Source organism: Coloeus monedula (genome assembly GCF_965178545.1).
Source record: "Coloeus monedula genome assembly, chromosome: 18".
Lineage (NCBI taxonomy): Eukaryota > Metazoa > Chordata > Aves > Passeriformes > Corvidae > Coloeus > Coloeus monedula.
Genome location: NC_138798.1, coordinates 10722003 through 10741796, shown reverse-complemented (window position 1 = coordinate 10741796; position 19794 = coordinate 10722003). Strand labels below are relative to the sequence as shown.

Below are 19794 nucleotides of genomic sequence, written 5' to 3'. Positions count from 1 at the left end.
TTAGGATACAGAACTTAATCTTGGTTTCATCACTGAAATATTGTACAAAATAATTCTCGGATCTTCTGTTCCCCCCCAAAAACACATGCAAATTACTTTTAAATTAAAAGTCTGATATATTAGATGTCCCATAAGCCAGAATCCAAAGGATGAAGGTGTGGAAAGGCAAAATCTACCTCCAGTGTGGATTTAGCAAAGCAGGTGTGTGTGCACATGGCAAGCCCCAGTGGTTTGAGGGCTGTTTTGTACAAAATGAATCATGTCCATGATGACAGAACAGTTCTGCAGATACACACAGTACCACCTGGGAATAACTTCTTTCAGTATGGAAGCATAGCTGTCCTTAAAATTATTTATTAAATAAAATAATATTAAAACAAATTACTGGAAGAGGTAATTGTAATTAAAAAATAAAATAAGAGAAGAACAGAGAAACCAAAGCACTTTTAACAGTTTACAGTGCCCAGATACAGTAAACAACTGTAGCAATATTTTCATGCCGAAGTGTGTTTCACAACAGCCTTCCAAGGTTCTGGCTATCTTACCGTTCCTTTATGCCATATAGTAAATTGGACACAAGCCCTGCTCCAGGTGAAAAAGGGTAAAGAAATCCTGCTCCCCAGTAGCAAACACAGCTTCCCACCATCTAACAGCCATGCCACACTGCATGCCTTGGTCTTGGCAAAAGAGAAGTGACCAATTCCATGGGACCAAGGTGTGCACATTACCAACAAACCTCCCCCTTCCAACAACAACTGAACCTTGTTTGGAGTAAAACACAATTCCTTCATGTCATTCTTCTCAGACCAGCCCCTACCACTGTCCTTCACAACAGCTAAGTTTCTTTGCTTTTCTGCTGTTACAATTTCTACATCCACCATGGGAACCCTCTCATTTTGCTGTGGTGCTTTAAGTGCTGAAAAATGTACTCTATACCTACACAGCTTCTGCCAAAAGTCAAACAGCTAACCATAAGGCTCCAATAAAGAACTAAAAGAGAACCTAGATATTTGTAATTTTTTTCCTGGAAATCTTGTCTTCATTCAAGTGATGTTAATTTTTCAATAGAATCATCCCAGGAATACATGTAATTAAAAACACATTCGTGGTAACAGAACTGCCCCACTTGAGGGGCCCCTTGATCCCCTCATGCCTGGGACATCCCCACAGCTCTCCCTGTCTTCACATCCCCAGGACTTCTCACTCTCTTAACTACTTATCACTCTCTACTTGACAGGAGGTTGTAGGCAGGTGAGGATCAGCCTCTTCTCCCAGGCACTAGGAACAGGACAAGAGGAAATAGCCTCCAGCTGCACCAGGGGAGGTTTAGCTTGGGCACCAGGAGTCATTTCTCCACAGAAAGTGTGATCAGACATTGGAATGGGCTACCCAGGGAGGTGGTGGAATCACCATCCCTGGAGGTGTTTAAGAAAAAGCTGGACGTGGCACTGAGTGCCATGGTCTGGTTGACACGGTGATATTCAGTCATAGGACGGATACGACGCTCTCAGAGGTCACCACCCACCTAAGCGAGTCTGTGTCTCTGTCACCGCCCCCCGCACAAGCTCCACAAACCCCGACCGGCCTCGCTCCGCCCTCAACACCAAGAAGGCGCCGGCCCGCCCCTCAGGACACCCCGCGCGTGACGTCACTGCCCCGCCCCTCCCGCCCAGGGCGGCGCGTGCGCGCGGGAGGCCGTGTTCAAGGTCAGCGCGGCCGCTGCCGCCGTCGGTTCCGCCCAGCGCGGTTCCGGTTCCGGTGTGCGGACGGGGAGGACATGGCGGCGCTCGGACGGGTGTCCCGCCTGCTGCTCGGCGCCGCTGCCCCGCGCTCGCCACCGGCGCGCGGCATGGCGGCCGCGGCACACGAGGGCGGCGGAGGTAACGGGGCTCTGCGGGGCGGGGGCGGAGCCAGGGCGCGCGGCGCTGCCCTTGACAGCCGGTGCCCTTCGCTGTGGGAACGGGGCGTACCAGGCGCTTGGTGTGAGCCCCCGCCGGGGCACCGGGGCTTAAACCGTGAGCCCGGATCCCTGTTACAGACGGGGAGGAGACACGCGCTTGAGCGTGGGACACAGCGTTCATTAGCGCCTCGTTAATGCGCTAATTGTATTTAACGTGCTATCAGGTCAGCAATACTAATGAAAATGGTGATTGTTGTTCTAATTGCTGTCCCGCTGCCCCCGCCCAGCTCGGATGTGGAAGACGTTGACCTTCGTGGTGGCGCTGCCCGGCGTGGCCGTGTGCATGCTGAACTCCTACCTGAACGCACAGCACGGGGAGCACGAGAGGCCCGAGTTTGTGCCCTACACCCACCTCAGGATCAGGACCAAGGTACTTCCACCTGCAATGTTTAGGAGCCCTCGTTTCCTCCATGGCTGCAGAGCTTCCTCTGAGATTGCCACAGCATTTCTTTTTCGTTTGCTACATTGGCTGTGATATCAACTCATGGCTGTTTTTGAGGCAGTAAAAGTTTGTCACAGCTCTGATGAAGTACCCATGGTATTCACAGGCCTTCCCACCCCAAAGTGATCCTCCTAATGTCTTGCTGAAAAGTTTTCAGTCCTAAAGCTGCTGTACTTAAACTAATACAGATCTAAAAGCTAGCAGTGGAGATGCTAAATACTCAAACTTGGGGTCCTCATAATACAGCACAGTTGATCTTTAAGTAAGAGCAAAGACTGTGCTGTTTATAGACTGTGACTCCCAGCCAGCTAAGGGAGACAGTTTTCCAGCTCTTGCTTCCTATGTCCTGGGAGCCAGCTTGCTTAATTCACCAGCCTGTTGAGCTGTGTGATCATAAAATCATTTAGGTTTGAAAATACTTCTAAGATGGAGTCTAGCCTGTGACTCATCTCCACCCTGTCAACCACATCATGGCACTAAGTGCTACCTCCAGTCTATACCTAAACACCTCCAGGGATGGTGAGCCCAGCAGCCTGGGCAATGTATCCCAATGTTTAACAACCCCTTCTATGACAAAATTCCTCCTGATGTCCAGCCTAAACCTTCCCTGGCACAGCTTGAGGCTATTTCCTCTTGTTCTGTCATTAATGGCCTGGGAGAATTGATGTTTGAGTCTGTATTGCTCTTGGTTTCTGATGCTCGAGGGATTGTTCAGGAGCTGCCACTGGCTTATTTTCTTTCTTCTTTCAACAGCGTTTCCCCTGGGGTGATGGGAATAAAACTCTGTTTCACAATCCCCACACTAACCCTCTTCCAACTGGTTATGAAGATTAAAACCAAGATCCTGACCACAGCCAGAACTTTGGCTCTCCCCATCTTGAACCAGAATGTTGAGTGGGATCCATCATTTCATGGGGTCATAGTTTCAGAAACTGCATTTCTTCTGTGATGAAGCTGAGTGGTGGTGTGGTCCTCATGTGTATCTGTGATGGGGTCCTTTAAATAAACAACTCTGGACATGAATTTCGGATTTGACTTTGTTTGTTAACCTGAATTCTTAGAAGTTTTTTAGTTCAGTGTTTGCATAAAGCATTAAGATTTCCCAGAGGACACAGTGTATGAGCAAAGGGGTTTGACTGCCTGAATGTTAACATATGTTCCTGTGTCTGATAACACAAACAACGGGAATGCACTTGGCATAGGACATGAATCAATTTCATATTCTTCATGTCTGGTTTAGCTGATGACTCTAAACTCACAGCCAGAACAGATATGATGTAGATTAAAATTCAACATATACTGAAGCACATTCTCCATCATCAGCTTTTACAGTATTTATTAACAGTCATGAAGGTGGTCTTCTCTTGGTTCTTCTGGCAGACGGAGTGGCAGCAAAGATATTGAGCTAAGCTCTGCCTTCACACTGTTCACCTTTAGCTCTGAAATTTTCAGGTACATCAGCACATATCCTGCTCACCACTCTGCTTTCCATAAAGCTGCAGTCTGCACCAAAGTCTCTCACACAGGTTTTGCAGAAGAAAACACAATTTTGGCTCTACTGCTTATGTCTGTATAATGTGTACTGTGTCATGCAGAAGCTGCTTAAAGTAGAAGGGATTAATGAGCCAACAGCCTGGGCCTGTGCCAGTACAACCTTAAGTTTCAAGTTTTTGCTCGCTACAAGTCAACCATTTCCCAGTTCTTTCTGTAACTTCTGTATTTTTTGGACGGTATGAAACTGAGCTCTCTCTCAGCTATCATTAATTTGGTTCTTCCCAAAAGGTAGAATGCAGCAGCTGCTTTGGCATCTTGCTGTTGAAAGGAGTGATGGATAGCAAGAGAGAATCTCAGAGTGGGTACTGCAGGATGTCCTTCCCCATGTTTCCATATGATTTTTTTCATCTGCTTACCAGTAAAAGATTGCTGAGAAAAGTTTTGCTGTGTTGAAAGTACAAGGCACTGATGGGCACAGTTGTTTTAAAGCTGACAAAATCACATTACATGTAGCCCTACATGAAGATCACAGAAGAGCAAACTGGTTTTGTGTGTTATTCCTTAAAAAAGGAAACCTACATAATTAACTGTCTTCAGTATGCTATTTATAGATCATTCCCTTAGATCACTGTTTTCATTTATACCTGAGTGACACAGCACTTTGCCAGCAGCTTGTTTTTTCAGTGCTATGTTTACCCCCTGTGCTGACACTAGGAGCTCTCTGCACCTGAGAACAGGAGTGTGGCTCACCTGAATATGTGACTGACATAGGAACAACAGCCTCAGGCTGCAGCAGTTCCTGATGCTTTGCACAAGGCCCACAGAACTGTGGGGGTCTGTGAGGGGGCTGTGGTGCAGGCAGGCCAACTATAATGTTTGAGAACTGCACCTTTTTTAGGCTTTTTAAAAAGTAAAGCCTTTAAATAATTAGTAGAAATTAAAAGCAGAGAGTGAAGCTTTCTTTTTTCCTCACTCTAATTCTAGAATTAGGAAGCTGACCGATCTTTTTGTCCCCAGGCCATAATATCTTTTACTCTTTCACCTGTGTTGGTGTAAGTAGGGGAGCAAGCTTTGCCCCATCCCTGTCTGAGGATCAAACCACACGAATGTGTAAAGCTAAAGGAGAGAGAATTCAAGTTTGTGGTTGCGTCAGTACCTCAGAAAAGGTTGAAGTAACCTCTGCATTAAAAGTCTTCAGCTTCTGAGCAGGCCAGCTCTATCACTCCTGGAGGTCACAATCAGACTCTACTGCACAGTTACCTACTTGAACAAAATATAACCTGGTTGTATTTATTTTAGCCAAGCTGTTGCAGGTCCAGTAGTGCTTTTAAACCATCTCTCTTGCTGACACAAAACAGTGCTTAAGCCCTTCAGCTTTCAGGATCACATGAAACCAACTTCACCAAAATTCAGCAGCATAGAGATGACACAAAGTATATCAACTCCCTCCATATTCTTCTTAAACACTTTCAAGTGTTATATAAACAGGCAAAAGAAATCAGCCACAAAGAAACTATCTCAGCCCACTCCAACCCATTCCCCCATTACATTCAGTAGGAAGTTAGTTCACATGGATTTTTAAGCCATTAGATGCTGAACCACCAACAACTTTCACTGGAAAGGAGGCAGTAGTTAGCACATGATCCAGTCTTTTTTTCCTTTTAACTGTTTTCACAAGCAGAGAACATTTCTCACTTCCTATAAGGGAGTTAACAAAGGTCTAAAGGTCTTCTCCAGGTGGCATCCATGGTACACCTGGTGATGGTGCTTAGTCCAAAGGCTTGTATTAGTGACTCCACCCGTACAGCCAACATCAAGAGGAGTTTTCAGTTTTTCCTTTACTCGGGCCCATGAACTCCAGGCCCTCAATGGGTATGTCCTTCTCCTTGATTGCTTTCTGAAAAGAGGAAAAAAGAAAACCAAATAATTCAACTTGACGCTTCGTTATAGGGCTACATGATGTAATCTTTGGTACAAAACACAGAATCATAGGATCAATTAGGTTGTAAAACACCTCTGAGATCATTGAGTCCAACCTATGACCCAACAGCATCATGTCAACCAGACCATGGCCATGCCCAGTCTTTCCTTAAATGCCTTCAGGGACACTGACTCCACCACCTCCCTGGGCAGCCCATTCCAATGTCTGATCACCCCTTCTGTGAAAAAATTCCTCCTGATGTTCAACCTAAACCTCCCTGGTGCAGCTTAAGTCTACAACCTCTTGTCCTATTGCTTGTTCCCTCAATAGAAATTATCTAAAAAGAAGTGACCTAGAAAAAGTAGTCTTAAAGCTGGTTTGAATAAAGCTTCAGTGTTAATGAAGGACGTACTGAGAACTCACTGAACTATAGTCCGGATCGTATAACAGAAACGTGCTGCAGCCTCTACAGAAGCAGCCTTAAGAACTTACGTACAAAAAAATTAGGAGACACCTGTAAAATATTTCATGTCATGACCGACAAAGGGCGAGATAAACCCAGAGCTGCGTGTCGGGGTCACTGGTGAAGGCTGAGGCTGCTCCTGGGGTACCAGCACGCCGGTAAGAAGGGTCAGAGCGGGGGAAGGACGCTCGGGCAGAGAGCGAAGGGGGCCCGGGGCCCCGGGGCCGGACGCACCTGCACGCAAAGTTGGTAGCGCTTGAAGAGCTGCCCGCAGGGGTCGCCGGCGCTGTCGCCCTTGAGGAACTTCTCGGCGAACCAGCGGTTGAAGCACTGGTCGTACTCGCGCTTCAGCTCCGTGCACGCCTCGCCCACGCTGTTCATCGCGACGGCCGCGCCGGGACGGGCCGGGCGCGCCGCCGAGTGACGCGCGTCCGGCGCGCGGGTGACGCCACGCGCGGATATGTGAGGTCACGCGGCGGTGGCGCGATGCGAGCGCTGTCCCTCGAGCGGTGGCTCCGCGCCTGGCGGGCCCCTCCGCGACGCCCCTCACGCCCGGCGAGGTGGCACAGCGGGCACCGGCCGCAGGTACCGCCGCGGAGCCGGTTTGCCCCTCGCGAGGCAGGACAGTAGAAACAGGATAAAACAAGGGTTAATTTTCCACGAAAGTAACAGGAACTAGCGGGTCCCTACCAGTAGGTTGGATTTGATGACCTTAAAGGTCTTTTCCACCCTTAACGATTTTAGGATTTTTTGGTAAACTCTGGGTTTGACGTATAATAAGTTATTAATTAAAAGAAAGTAGCACTATTAAACTTGTTAATTTCTGACTTTTTTGTCCATATTGGTGCTTTTGTGCAGCAGAAAGTGTCGGTGGAAATGCTGGACCACTTGGAGCACCTGGCCCTGGTGGATTTCCGGGATTCGGAGGCCGTGGAGCGGCTGCAGAAAGCTGTCCAGTTTGCTGATCAGCTTCGTGAAGTAAACACCGACGGCGTGGAACCGATGGATTCAGTGCTGGAGGACAGGTGGTGTATCACAGCAGTCTCCTTTTATCTGTTAATGCATCAAGCTGTTAGCTTTTGTGACCTTTTTTCCCTGGGAATCATGATGCATGTGGCCACTTTGCTCAGAATGTCTTACTGTGCTTTTGTGGGGGATAAAGTTGTCATAGGGACATGATTTTTATGTGTGAGCAAAGTGAAGGTGAACTTCAGTTCTTTAATCTGTGTTAATTGTCACCCTGCTCCCCAAATACCTGCTAGTGGCATTCTTGGGTGCTTCAAAATGTTCCAGTACTTGTCGAAGTGTTTATTTAAGAGACCAAAACCAGGTTTAGACATAAGCCACCCTTCCTACCTCATATTTACAGAATAGCTGAAAGACAGCCAGTAACCTTTGTCCTTCAGGTGTCTGTATCTTAGAGAAGATGATGTGACAGAAGGCAACTGCACCAAAGACCTGCTGGAAAATGCCAGAGAGAAAGTAGAGGAGTACTTTGTAGCTCCACCAGGTATTGACTTTCTTACAAAAATCTCTTAATCTCACCTGAATTAACCTGAAGAATATAACCTGCCATAGCTGCATTTACTTTCAGAAATACTAGTTAATAATAGGGAGTACTAAAATAAATTACTGTAGCCATCTATGTAAAATAATGTGCAATTTATTGGTCCAGAAGCAGTACAGAGGCTGACCTGATTCTGAAGTTACTGCACATGTTGTGAAATTCCTTAGAGGAAGTCAGACAGGACTTACTTTCCTGACTTTCTCAGGATATTTAAGCTGCCTGTACATGGAGTAAACTGGAGAAGCACTTCCGTGCCAGAGTGTCCTGCCCACAAGGTAACTTACAGCTGGTCCCACACAACTTGTTTTTTGTTTTCTCTCAGGTAACATCCCTTTACCAAAGCTGGAAGAATGAGACACTTTTCTGCAGGGCTTTTAGTGACAGCCCAGAGCCCAAATGCCCTTTCAGTATTTTATTTGGGAAAGCAAAGTTTTGTGCAGTCACAGCTGAAACACCCTGGCACACCTTTTGGTCAAAAGAGCACTTGCAAGACAGAAGAATGAAGATGTTAAAGTCTAGTAGTGCTGCTGAAATATTCAATGTCTGTGCAGCTGGAAGGCAGCATGGCAGATAACCTTGGTGCTTTTATTTGGCAAAGTGAATTTGCTGTCTGGAGGTGAGAACAAACCCTTGTCCCACTCTGTGCAATTACTTCATTATTGGTTTAAGCATCCATAATATAGTCACATATATGCATAAAACATGTAATTACTATGATACTTGAATTCTTTCAGTGGTATTAAAATAAAGCCTTTGTTTAACACCACTAATCCAATCTTCTGCAAAGCTGTAACACTGTATTATTGCTTTAGTGTCAGACTTGTCAAGATTCAGACCCTGCAAATGCTGAAGTTTTACCAATATACAAGCTCAGCCTAAAAGAAATTTATAATGTGTATATAAATCGTAACAAGGAAAGACTATCAATCAATCAATATGATTGATACCACAATCACATTAGCAGATAATTCCCGCTTTGAGAAGTTCCCCCTTGTTCTATCCATTTTGGCCTCCTCCTTTGACCACCAGAGAGAATGGGGACGATATTATTTACATAGAAGAAGGAAGAGGAATTTGAAAGTGAACTGCATGGCTGCAGGAGCTTTTAACCCAAAATAGCATCAAGTAACTATTTAAAGGCAACAGCTAAACCAACAATTTGGACATGGTGATTCCACTTTCCCAATGCAGCACAGGCCAAACTTAAAACTGCCAGTTCAGTGCTGCTCCCACACACTCCAGGGAGAGAACAGACTGCCTGATGCTTGTTCCCTGCAGCCCAAACTGCATTTGAAGTGGAAAACACACATTTCCTTAATGAAGGGGTTTGATGCAACTACACGAGTAAGGGCATTGCAACCTTGACTCAGACACCTGCAACCACCAAAACAGAAAAGCTCACAGACGGCGGATGAGCTGCCTGTGGGGCAGGGCGAGTCAGTGTCTTAGTGGGTCTAATGTGGTGGTGCTCAGCCCCACGGGATGGTGCTGAACCCCACTGGGCCCTGGCTGCACTTTGAGAGAGGGAGAGACACCCCTCATGTGCTGATTCACCTGCATTCACTGCAGGACTCAGTAAATGGATCCAGTTTCTCTGGAGACCATGGAGATAACCTCACTTAAACCCGCTAACATTTTTCCACCACCACAAATCTGTACATCTAAAATTGGATTGGAAGCCCTTGCATATAAATCCCAGGTTTACAAAGAAAATTTCAATGTGGGGATTGCTTCACTTTTGTGGAAAGAAAAAGAAAATGGTAATTGTTTTATTGCTAATAATGATTATTTTATGTTTTGGTATTAACTAGGAGCCCCAGTAAAAATCTTTATTAATACAGTGATACATTGTGCAAGACAGACTAAAAAAACAGCTCACGCGAAAAGTGCTTACAGTCTAACCTCCATCTGTGAGAGGAATCTCATATGCCTTATCCATTACCCAGATTTCTTAAGCACCTCCTCTACCCCAGCTATCATCTCCTGTGTTTGTTCTGCATTTCCCTGCAGCTCTGTCCTGAGGGAAACTGTAGTTTTATATTCTTGATTAACAAGTAGGACTCTAATGTCTCTCTGTAAAGCCATGTATCTCAGGCTTTAATGTTTCTCATTAACGACATGTATCTCACCCACACTGACATTTCCTGCAGTCGTCATTGCAATTGTTCCTTCAGCAAACCATTTCTTAATAAATGCAGAGAAACTTGCCTGCAGCTACCAAACACAACCACCTCCTCAGAGATTCATGGGTATTTCTGAAGTTCAGTGTAAGCACTTGGAAGACTGTTAAATGGTTCCATTCTGTCAGCACAAAACTGTCCAATACTCAAAGAACTACTGCAAATGCTGCAGATACTGAACACAGTTCTGTAAATTAATTACTTACTGTGGCTGCAAGACCATTCAAAATTTCTTCAGGTTTGTAGCACACAAAGTTGTGAACTGTATCTCTCCTAATTGGAATGCTAAAATCTGGGAGTCAGGAGTTACTCCTGAGATATTCTAGAGTGACAAAAGTATTATATTATCCAGTTTCAATATTTCTGGGGGCAGTATATTCTTCTGAGGTTGCCTTAGAGTTTGCAAAAGCAAAGGGTTGCTTGCAGTTATGCTACTTTTGCTCTGAATGAGATTGAGCAGGTAACTACACTGTATGAATATGAAAAATATATACATTTCAAGTGAGGTAAATGCTCTTGAGGTGTTTTGGTTTTATTTTTTTTTTTAATTTCTACAAGGAAATCTGAGTCCTACCAAGCAGTATTTGAAAATTTATTTTAAGTCATCCTGTGCTGTTTGCTATAGACATGGTTCAGAGTCCTATTATTAACAGATCACCAGCTGTGGAAGACTCCAACAGCAATGTTCTATCTGCTGACAAGAGTGTAAGTAGAAAGTGCCTCAGGGAGAGTGAAAATAAGAAAACAGACCACTGGGGACCTACTAAAACATCTTGCTTCATTTAAACAAAAAAAAAAAAAACAAAACAAAACCAACCCAACCAACCAACCAAAATAACCCCCAAACCAAACACAAACAAAAAAAGGCAAGAGTTGCAGAAATAGTGAGGTCTGCAAAAGATGGTGTAAATGTCTGATAGATTTGTTTCACTAAAGGAATAAAGTTTGCAGCTGACTTGATCATACCCAGTAAATATGGGTCAGAGATTTCTATCAGAGGTCACTGAATTGAAAACACACAACTGAAAACAGACAAGTGAACAGGACAGATGATCAAGTGTCATTTACAAGCTATGGAACTCCTTCCTTCAGCATGGGTGGGCTTCACTCTCAGTAAAGGGCATATTACTGAAACAGCTACCCCAGGTAATATCCCAGTGTTCTCTCAGTAATATCACATACTATTGAAAGGGCTATTCCCAACAAGAGCTTGTTTCAAAGAGAAACAAAGTCTGTTGCAGAGATAATTGGTTAACGTCAGCATTTCTGTGATCCAGGCTGGGGCAAGTAATAAAGTGGCTTTTGGGGCCCATATATCAACTATGGAAAGGTGTTTTACAGGAGCTGGTGGACACATTACAATGCCTTGGAGACTGAGCATACTTTAAGGAACAAGTTTTTTACCCAGGATCACCTGCTGATGCCACACAGAATCACAGAAATAGATTGGAAAAGACCTCTGAGATCATCGAGTCCAACACCACCATGTCAACCAGACCACGGCACTCAGTGTCATGTCCAGTCTTTCCTTAAACACCTCCAGGGACAGTGACTCCACCACCTCCCTGGGCAGCCCCTTCCAGTGTCTAATCACCCTTTCTGTGAAGAAATTCCTCCTAATGTCCAACCTAACCCTCCCCTGGCGCAGCAGACGAGTAGCACGGGAGCCAGAACTGAAGCTTTGCATACACAGCCCAAATCTACGTGATCATCCCAAAACATGCGCCCTGTGCTCCCGTTACCTCCCCGCATCCCGCCGGTCGCCAAGGGAATGGACGCGGCGCGAGGCATCCCGGGCCGCAAGACAACGCTGCAGTAAAGGCCTGCCGGGCGCCGCGCCGCAGCCAATGGGCGCTCGGGGGCCGGCAGCGGTGGCCAATGGGCGCTCGGGGGGCGGTGACGATAGCCAATGGCTGGCGGCCGGCGCGCAGGGGGCGGGGTTGAGGTGCTGCGAGGCGCGCACGGACCAGAGCGCAGCGCCGTTCGCTCCGCACCGCGCCGGTCCCGCAGCGCCCGAACGGTGAGGGACGGGGCGCGCACGGCTCTGAGAGAGACTCAACCATTCCGGTACCCGGGGACCCCGCATGTCCTGGCGGCTCCCCCGTGCCTGGGCTCTTCCCCGGCCGCCGCCTCCGATTTTTCCGCATCCCCGGCAGCTGCCGGCGGGACCCTGCAGCCACGCGGGGCTCCGAGCCCTTGGCCGCGCGTGCCGGGCTTTCTTCGCCTCCCTCAGAGGAGGGAAGGGCCGTCGGGGCCGGGCGATGGAGCGCCCGCGCTCTCTCGCGGAGCTCCCGGCCGGAGCGGGACTGGGGAGAGCGGAGATTGCGGCGGTGCTTGTGTCGCTGCCGGCCGGAGAGCGAGTGCTTAACGTGAGCCGGCGTTTGAGCCGCCGCTGCTCGGGCTGTGCCCGTGCCCAGCACACTCGGCCGACGCTCCCCGGCCACGGCGGTGGCACTGCGCGGCGCCCGAGAGCGCGCTGGGAATGAGCTTTGGGGCTGCTTGGCAGGTGGTTCTGGCAGGCGCTCCTGCAACTTTGAATTTCCTTCTTCTTTTCTCCAAGCAGGCAATCATGAGTGATCGAAAGGCAGTGATCAAAAATGCGGACATGTCAGAGGAAATGCAGCAGGACTCCGTAGAATGTGCTACTCAGGCCTTGGAGAAATACAACATTGAGAAGGACATCGCTGCTCACATAAAGAAGGTAGATGTTGGCTTGTAATGTATTCATGATATCTCTATGTGCATGAAAAATCAATTGGGGAGAACGCTGCTAGGCAAGTAGCTCCAGAGAAACGAGTTCTAGAGGCACTAGATAATCAACTTAGACTTCCTCTCTTTCTGTTCCTTTCCCCACCCTTTATGTGGACCTTTCTAGGTCCTTCTGCTTTTCTCTTGTAGTGCCTTACACCTTCTCTGCCACTGTCCCATTGTCCACGTGAGGACAGAGTGGCAGCTGACTGTCCCTGTGACTGATGAGCTGGTACAAGACATAGGCTCTGTGCAGCCTATTTAAAGAGTGGTGGTTTGCCAACCATGTAATAAGTGCATTTGGTTTTTTCCCTTTCCCACCACATGTAAGACAAGCTGTTCATGCTAACGCTGAACAGATGGTTCATAGCTTACAGTTCGTCACATTTTCTCTCTTCACTCCTACTGAGAGCCTGACTGAGCTGCAAGTAACTGAAGGGTTTGGTTGAGCAGAACAGAAACTCCCATGTCCTCACAAAAATATCTTCAGCTGACAACTCTTAGGTACTGGAGTATAAATCCACTGACTGCATGGGTTTGCTCACTGTAGACCTGTAAACAGGAGTTTATTTATAAGTTGTAGCAGGCTCCTGACCAACAGTGTGTCACAGCATCATCTGATGACCAGGTGTCAAGGATGTGGCAGAGAATTTGCCATCAAGTGTCCTTTCAACATCCTTATTGCAAAAAACAGCTAATGAAGTCAAAATACCAGTTTTGTTGGAGATTCTGAACAAGCAGTGAAGTTCTTAGAAGTTATGGTTTGAGATCATGGCATGACTTTAGGGGAAAAGTTACTTCCCCAACCATATGTTTTAAGCTTATTACTGCTCTTCTTGGAAGCACATTTTTTTTAATATGACTAAGCAGCAAATGAGTTATAAAGTGACAGATGATCCTTGTACTTAAGAACATATGCTGCTCCTTAATTGCCTTCTTACCAAAGTGATACTTGTTAACAAGTGACAAATCATTGCCAAAAAAAAAACCCCAACTGTTAGACAATATTAGAAAATGCTGAGTTTCTAATTCTCTCTTCTGTAGGAATTTGACAAGAAATACAATCCCACTTGGCACTGCATTGTGGGAAGGAACTTTGGCAGCTACGTGACTCATGAGACCAAGCACTTCATCTACTTCTACCTCGGCCAAGTTGCTATTCTTCTTTTCAAGTCTGGCTAGAACCATGGACTGTTACTGAAACTTGCACCTGGGTACAGGACTGCACACTGACTCCCACCTTCAGCCTTCCTGATCTTCAGGTCTTTTGTTGTATTGTTAATAGTCAGGGATTTTGCTGTAGCAGCTGATATTTTCGTTGTGGCTATAGAAAAAAGCAAAAATGTCTTCCTTGTATTTATTTTCTTTCAAAAGACGGCTTCTTTGCTAATAAAACTGTTGGAACAAGTTTATCCCTTTGCCCTCTTGCATTACCCTCTTTATTACCTTGTGAATGAAGGATGAACATCCCCACCTCTATTCCCAAATCCATCCTTTCTTAGCAAACCTTCTTACAAGACTGATTTAAGTGGAAAAAAGTTGATGCAGAGTCCTTTTATTTCATAAGACTTTTCATTTGCCTTTGAAAGAAGTAGAGGAGTCATGGGAAAAAATCCCTAAACTCCACATGACAAAGATAATAACAGCTTCATAGAAGTCCATAGTTACTTCATAAATCCAAGTTACTTTTCACAAGTATAATATCCTCCTTAAAGCTTAGTAAAAAGAAAGGCGTCGTATTTGAAGACTAATCTGTCTATTTCTGTATCCACACCCACTGCCAACTTGCTTCACTTGTTAGCATTGCTCAGTTTTGGCCATGTCTTTTACATTGCACTTGAAGGGAAATGCAAGTGTAAGAAACACCACTGGAGTCACTCCACAGGTTTCTTGGTGGGGATAGGTAACTTGTGTTCTTCTGAGTTTGGCTGGTGAGCAAGTATCTGCTGCACAAGTTCTTGGAACTCCTCTTGATGCCATTAAAATTCCACAGCTTTCATAACCTTCATGAAAATTATACTTTTGGTGTTTTGCTCCACAGACTCACAGTTTGAAACCTGAGTGAATGGCAACAATGCCAAAGTTTAAATTCTCATAATCCACTTTGAAAAAGCCTACATCTTCTATCATTGCCTTCAGCTCCTCCTGAAAAATAAGTGCCATAATTATTAATCAACCTGAAGGCCTGTAAACCAGCTGGCCACAAGATTATGCTGGAATTGTGTTTTGTGTGTTAATGAATTCGGGGAAATACTACCTTACCTGAGGGGGGAACTGTCGGATGCTCTCCACAAGATACTGGTAAGACTTCCAGTCACCAGCAATAACCTCACCCAGGACAGGGATAACCTGGAAACTGTAGAGATCATAGAGCCTGCAGAGAGAGACAACAAATACAGATCAATAGAAACAAATTTTAAACCCTCTCCAACATGAGCTGGTCTCTCTGCCACTATGCTATGCAGTCTGTAGCTAATTTTAAAAGTGCACCAAGATGTAGCCTCAAAGTGTATCCATGTCTTATTCTGAGTACAAATAAGAGAGCCTTGTGACACAGCACAAAGTGTCACCATGTTCCTACCTGGAAAGAAGAGGGTTGCTGACATGACTGAATTCAAGGCAGAGAAATCTTCCTCCTGGTTTCAGCACACGATAGGCCTCTTGAAGTGCCTGAGACAAAGCAGATGAGATAAGTTTGTTTCTATAGAACAGCACCTGCCTATTATCATGCCATGTGATATTATCATGCAACTCTGATAAACTGAGGGGAATTAAGAGTATCCTGACCAGCAATCTGCAATATTTAATGTAGAGAAGGATCTCAAGACAAGTAAAAAAAAAAAAACCAAAAAACCAAACATGACACAAACCCAAAGCACAAATACTCTTGCTGCTACATAAATAGACTTTTACAAGGCTTTGTGTCAAAACTGTGATGTCAGGTTTGCAATTTTTCTTTTCTTTCCCTACTCCCATCTGATGAAAGTTTGTTGGCAGAGCTCTTCTAATTACATACCAAACAGAAAAGGGAGAAGGTGACTCACCTACAAGAAACTGAAAATGAAAAAAGGGCATGATAGGTTTTTTTTAATCAAAAGAAAGGATTTTACTGTGAGGCACACCCAAAGGTTCAAAGAAGGAACGATACTGGGTTTCGGATGAGCAATGTGCAAGAACAGGAAGAAGGAGAAGGAAGAAGAAAATCTTTGGCTACTTTGAAAATTCCATCCTGCATTGAAATAGAATACCTAACAAGAATCTGGACAAAATTCTGTTTAAAACTGTATATTCTTTCATACAAGAGCAGAGCAGAGTTGTATTCCAGAACCTCTGAAGGCTGTACATCTGCTTGACTTCAACTGTCCTGTTCCTACAGGATAAAATATAAATATACAGGAGCTCTGCTACCAGACTGCTGTATGCATGAAGGCAAAGAGCCTTTGCTTTGGAAGGGTGCAGACAAAGCACCAGGAGAAGCCATCCACATTAAGTTCAAATGCATATGGTTCAAGGTGGTTTGGATCCAAATGCTACACCTTCCACAGGAGCTCTACCAAGGTTGTAACACACTCCTCCAAAATAGACAACTAGCATATCCAGTCAGGTGTCACCCCCACAGCCAGTCCTTCTCAAAGGACAGAGATGGTTTATAGGGTAAGACTTACCTTAATTAAAACCATACTTGTTCTTTTTAGTGAGCTCTGCCACCAGCCAGTGTAAAGACACTGAGCAGGAGTGGGCTGAACAGGTTAGTTCACCAGCAGTGGGGGCAGCAGCCTCCTTCCCACTCTGCTCTGGCAGTTCTGTTGGCTCAGACAGGGAAACAGAAGGGGACAGGAAGCATTGGACCCACTGTCAGTGGGATATAGATCAGGTGCTTCAGGAAGATTTGAGATATACAGACTACTGCACTGCGCATGTGTATATCCAGCCATGCCATAGGTCAGGAGAAGGTGGGGAATGACTATAGCATCCAGCCCTTTGCCTTAGGAAGAGACTGTGTGGCTTGCCAAGCTGTAAGGATTGGGTGCAACTGGTATAAATCTACGTTTTTAAGGCAAAGGTGGGGCAGTTGATTGCATTCTCTATTCAAAGAAGTTGCATACTACATGCCACTTATTTTAAATGTTTCAGGAGTAGACTAGGACCTTCCTTTATCCAAAGGAGTTCCTACTTTGCTTCCTTTGTAGAATAAAAAATCATAAGGACCATATGTCAGGATACATTCTAGTAACTTACCAAATCAATACGAGTTACATTTCGGATTCCAAAGGCAATTGTGTAAACATCAAACTTATCATTATCAAAGGGCAACTCTTCGGCATTCCCAAGTACCCAGGACAAGCCTGTAGTGAAAGACAAGTCCCAGAATTGAACTCAGACTGCTCCAGAAAGGCTAGAACTTACCCATTCTAGAAGGAATTAATTAGTTTTAAAGTGATATTTAAACCAAATGTTTCCATTTTGCACTTTTGTTGGAGGAAAGACACCTTGACCTATACTCACAAATCTTTCAAGACAGAGTAGTTAATTCTGCAGATCAGCCAAAACACTGTTCCACATAAACACATAGTATGCATGTGCCAGAAAGATTTTACCCAAAACTTGCATTATAGTGGAAAGCATTGTTGGCTGCCATTTGTTTGTGGCAAAGTTGTAAAAAGAAAATCTCTGCTCAAAGTATAACTATAGACAACTACTAATGTTTTGCCATGCAACACTGACCAAAATACTTAATACATTTTGCTAGAAAGCTTCCAGAGTCTGAGGAACATGAAAAGCCACACTCCCTCCATAAGGACTATCAGTATGTGATGCAGTTGCAGCTGTGTTGCTTCCCAGTCTCCAAAGGATCAAGACCATGTCTATCTGTGGGACATGGATGTCCAGGTTACTGATAAGCCCACCACTCATGTAGACAAAATGCACAATCACTTACTGCGTAACTCATGTTCCTTCTCCCCATGCACAGTTCCCACTCTTGGTGAATGTACACAGGGAAACAGCGAAAAAAACCTCTGCCACTTACAATTTCTTGCTATCAGGAATGTTACTGCCACGGTACAATGCATTACTTACCTTCAGAGTAGCCAAGATGCTGTGCTTTCTGCTTCCCAACTTTTAACATTTCTCTGTTGATGTCACAGACCACCACTTGGGAATCTCCTAGTGAGTTAAATTTGTCTTTCTGGTAACTCTCAAAAATTTCCTGCCATGACAAATTCTGACGGTGCTTGAGCTTCCTCTGGAGCTGGCGTTCTTGTACAGAGCGAACATAGTTAATGAATCGAAAGGCAATATCACCTGCAATTGTTTAAAAGGAAAGAAACACATTTTGGAATGTTTTCTGACTCCAGGAAGTTGAAACATAAGGCTTTGAACATCCAACTGAGTTAATATTTCTTTTTAGTCATATATATTTATAAAAACACCCCCTCAGACACACTGCATAGACACAGAAAGAGTGTGTGCACATGTATATAAGGGAACTTATTAAAATCAAAGAGTCCATGACTTTCTACAAATTCACACAGTGTTCCACAACATATCATTGCAGTACTATAACACTCTCAGACCCTTAAAGCAAGATATTAAAAAACACGAAAATAATAGCTCTCAACCCTTCTCTGGGAAAGTCAAGTAGAGTCAAGTAGATGCTTCACTAGTTTTAAAGACAGGGAGCTAAGGGGGGGGGGGGGGAAACCCCCAACAGGCAACATAATTCTGAGCAGACTCAAACAGCTGAAAAACAGTGTGGCATTGTCATGTGGAACTCACCAAAATTATTTACCTGTTCCCCCAGCAACATCTAGGAGAAGTGTTCCTGGGGAAGGGTTCATTTTATGCATGAGGATATCTTTCCATACCCGATGAATTCCTAAAGTCATTGAATCATTCATGACATCATATTTCTTGGCCACACTTTCAAAGACCTGATAAACTGCAAAGAAAGGACATGGGAATGAGATGCAATTTACTTAAAAATGCTCATGTCGAAGTAAAACGTATCCTTCATTGCCTTGCAGAAGTCTGTCGCTACGTGAAGCTGAAAAATACCACACGAAAACTCATTACAAAATAATATGACTGAATCCTACTGAACCTGTTGCCTGACAAAGGTCTCTGGAGAAACACAGCCTTCCCGAGCTGAAGGGAGTAACAGTGATATTGACTCCCGGTAATGCCTCAAACAAGGGCCCAGCCCCAAACACGTCCCTAGCACCCTGGAGAACGATCACCGGCTGCCCGGGAGCCCAGCTCGGCTCCGGGCCCAGCCCCAAACACGTCCCTAGCACCCTGGAGAACGATCACCGGCTGCCCGGGAGCCCAGCTCGGCTCCAGGCCCAGCCTCCCCTCTCCCGCCGCCGCCCTCACTTTTCTCCCTCCTCTCCTCCTCCGTCACGGTCTGGAAGCCGAAGTGCATCTCCGGCCCCGCGGCCAAACCGCGGCGCGCCCGCAATCTCCCGGCGGGCCGGGAGAGCAGCGCCCAGCAGCGGCACCGCCACAGCCGCACCGCCGCCATCTTCGGGGCACCGGCGGGGCGGGGGCGGCGCGGGCCAGCGCAGGGCGGGAGCCGCGCTCCGGCGAGTGTCTGCTCCTACCGGGGACGTACCGGGGAGAGGCGCGTTCTCCGCAGCCCCACGGGACGCCAGTTCTGCCGGACACGGTCACCGAACCCCCCTCGGTCCCACCGCTGCTTACGGCACGACGGAACCTGTGCTGCGAGGACTAACATGACAGAGAAAAAAAAACCCAAACCGAACACAATCCTCACGGTGTACTTGACTAATTTTGTAAATAGTTTTCTTTAACTTTTCTTTATTTTCTTTAACTTTATTTAGTTTTTCTTTAGATTTCTAATTTTGGACTTTCCTTCACTTAAAGTGAAGCCTCGTGGGGAGCAGGAGGGAGAGTTTGTGGGTTCTGATGAATTGCAAGGAGTGAAAGGTGCCTTGATTCCTATCAAGAGCATTAGGACACATTGGAAACCTTTTCTACCCTCCCCCCCCCCGCCCTGC

At 45.7% G+C, this 19794-nt stretch overlaps 5 protein-coding genes across 6 annotated transcripts; 3 read left to right on the top strand and 2 right to left on the bottom strand.

Moving 5' to 3' along the window:
- The first annotated feature begins 1701 nt into the window (after positions 1-1701).
- On the top strand, positions 1702-3425 carry COX6A1 (cytochrome c oxidase subunit 6A1). The gene is made up of 3 exons (XM_082293121.1): positions 1702-1880; positions 2188-2330; positions 3156-3425. Exons 1-3 carry the CDS (start codon positions 1778-1780, stop codon positions 3234-3236), a joined length of 327 nt encoding a protein of 108 aa, XP_082149247.1. The 5' UTR covers positions 1702-1777; the 3' UTR covers positions 3237-3425.
- Positions 3426-5157: 1732 nt separating this feature from the next.
- TRIAP1 (TP53 regulated inhibitor of apoptosis 1) lies at positions 5158-6702 on the bottom strand. Its single transcript, XM_082293477.1, has 2 exons — positions 6515-6702; positions 5158-5793 (listed from the first exon to the last, which is right to left on the bottom strand). The coding sequence occupies exons 1-2, from the start codon at positions 6659-6661 to the stop codon at positions 5710-5712; spliced, it is 231 nt and encodes a 76-aa protein (XP_082149603.1). The 5' UTR covers positions 6662-6702; the 3' UTR covers positions 5158-5709.
- Positions 6703-6732: 30 nt separating this feature from the next.
- GATC (glutamyl-tRNA amidotransferase subunit C) lies at positions 6733-10527 on the top strand. Its single transcript, XM_082293476.1, has 4 exons — positions 6733-6865; positions 7139-7305; positions 7687-7790; positions 8170-10527. The coding sequence occupies exons 1-4, from the start codon at positions 6767-6769 to the stop codon at positions 8199-8201; spliced, it is 402 nt and encodes a 133-aa protein (XP_082149602.1). The 5' UTR covers positions 6733-6766; the 3' UTR covers positions 8202-10527.
- A 1444-nt stretch (positions 10528-11971) lies between these two features.
- Positions 11972-14120, top strand: LOC309579989 (dynein light chain 1, cytoplasmic). Of its 2 annotated transcripts, none has more exons than XM_082293646.1 (3): positions 11972-12047; positions 12591-12728; positions 13820-14120. In XM_082293646.1, exons 2-3 carry the CDS (start codon positions 12597-12599, stop codon positions 13955-13957), a joined length of 270 nt encoding a protein of 89 aa, XP_082149772.1. In that variant the 5' UTR covers positions 11972-12047; positions 12591-12596; the 3' UTR covers positions 13958-14120. The 2 variants fall into 2 exon arrangements, with proteins under 2 accessions (XP_082149772.1, XP_082149773.1); XM_082293647.1 differs by having other exon boundaries at positions 11988-12047; positions 12588-12728.
- Positions 14121-14298: 178 nt separating this feature from the next.
- Positions 14299-19298, bottom strand: COQ5 (coenzyme Q5, methyltransferase; the record flags this gene model as incomplete). The annotated part of the gene is made up of 7 exons (XM_082293645.1): positions 14299-14920; positions 15038-15149; positions 15357-15445; positions 17015-17121; positions 17855-18079; positions 18567-18716; positions 19151-19298. 7 exons carry the CDS (start codon positions 19296-19298, stop codon positions 14819-14821), a joined length of 933 nt encoding a protein of 310 aa, XP_082149771.1. The 3' UTR covers positions 14299-14818.
- Positions 19299-19794: the final 496 nt, after the last annotated feature.

Bases quoted from the DNA above. Each gene is read 5' to 3' on its own strand.
- LOC309579989 (XM_082293646.1), top strand. From the start codon at position 12,597: ATGAGTGATCGAAAGGCAGTGATCAAAAATGCGGACATGTCAGAGGAA. The intron at 12,729-13,819 runs GTAGATGTTGGC...TCTCTTCTGTAG, and splicing joins TCGCTGCTCACATAAAGAAG to GAATTTGACAAGAAATACAA.
- TRIAP1 (XM_082293477.1), bottom strand. From the start codon at position 6,661: ATGAACAGCGTGGGCGAGGCGTGCACGGAGCTGAAGCGCGAGTACGAC. The intron at 5,794-6,514 runs GTGCGTCCGGCC...TCCTCTTTTCAG, and splicing joins GCTACCAACTTTGCGTGCAG to AAAGCAATCAAGGAGAAGGA.
- COX6A1 (XM_082293121.1), top strand. From the start codon at position 1,778: ATGGCGGCGCTCGGACGGGTGTCCCGCCTGCTGCTCGGCGCCGCTGCC. The intron at 1,881-2,187 runs GTAACGGGGCTC...GCCCCCGCCCAG, and splicing joins GGCACACGAGGGCGGCGGAG to CTCGGATGTGGAAGACGTTG. The intron at 2,331-3,155 runs GTACTTCCACCT...TTCTTTCAACAG, and splicing joins ACCTCAGGATCAGGACCAAG to CGTTTCCCCTGGGGTGATGG.
- GATC (XM_082293476.1), top strand. From the start codon at position 6,767: ATGCGAGCGCTGTCCCTCGAGCGGTGGCTCCGCGCCTGGCGGGCCCCT. The intron at 6,866-7,138 runs GTACCGCCGCGG...GCTTTTGTGCAG, and splicing joins ACAGCGGGCACCGGCCGCAG to CAGAAAGTGTCGGTGGAAAT. The intron at 7,791-8,169 runs GTATTGACTTTC...GTTTTCTCTCAG, and splicing joins GTACTTTGTAGCTCCACCAG to GTAACATCCCTTTACCAAAG.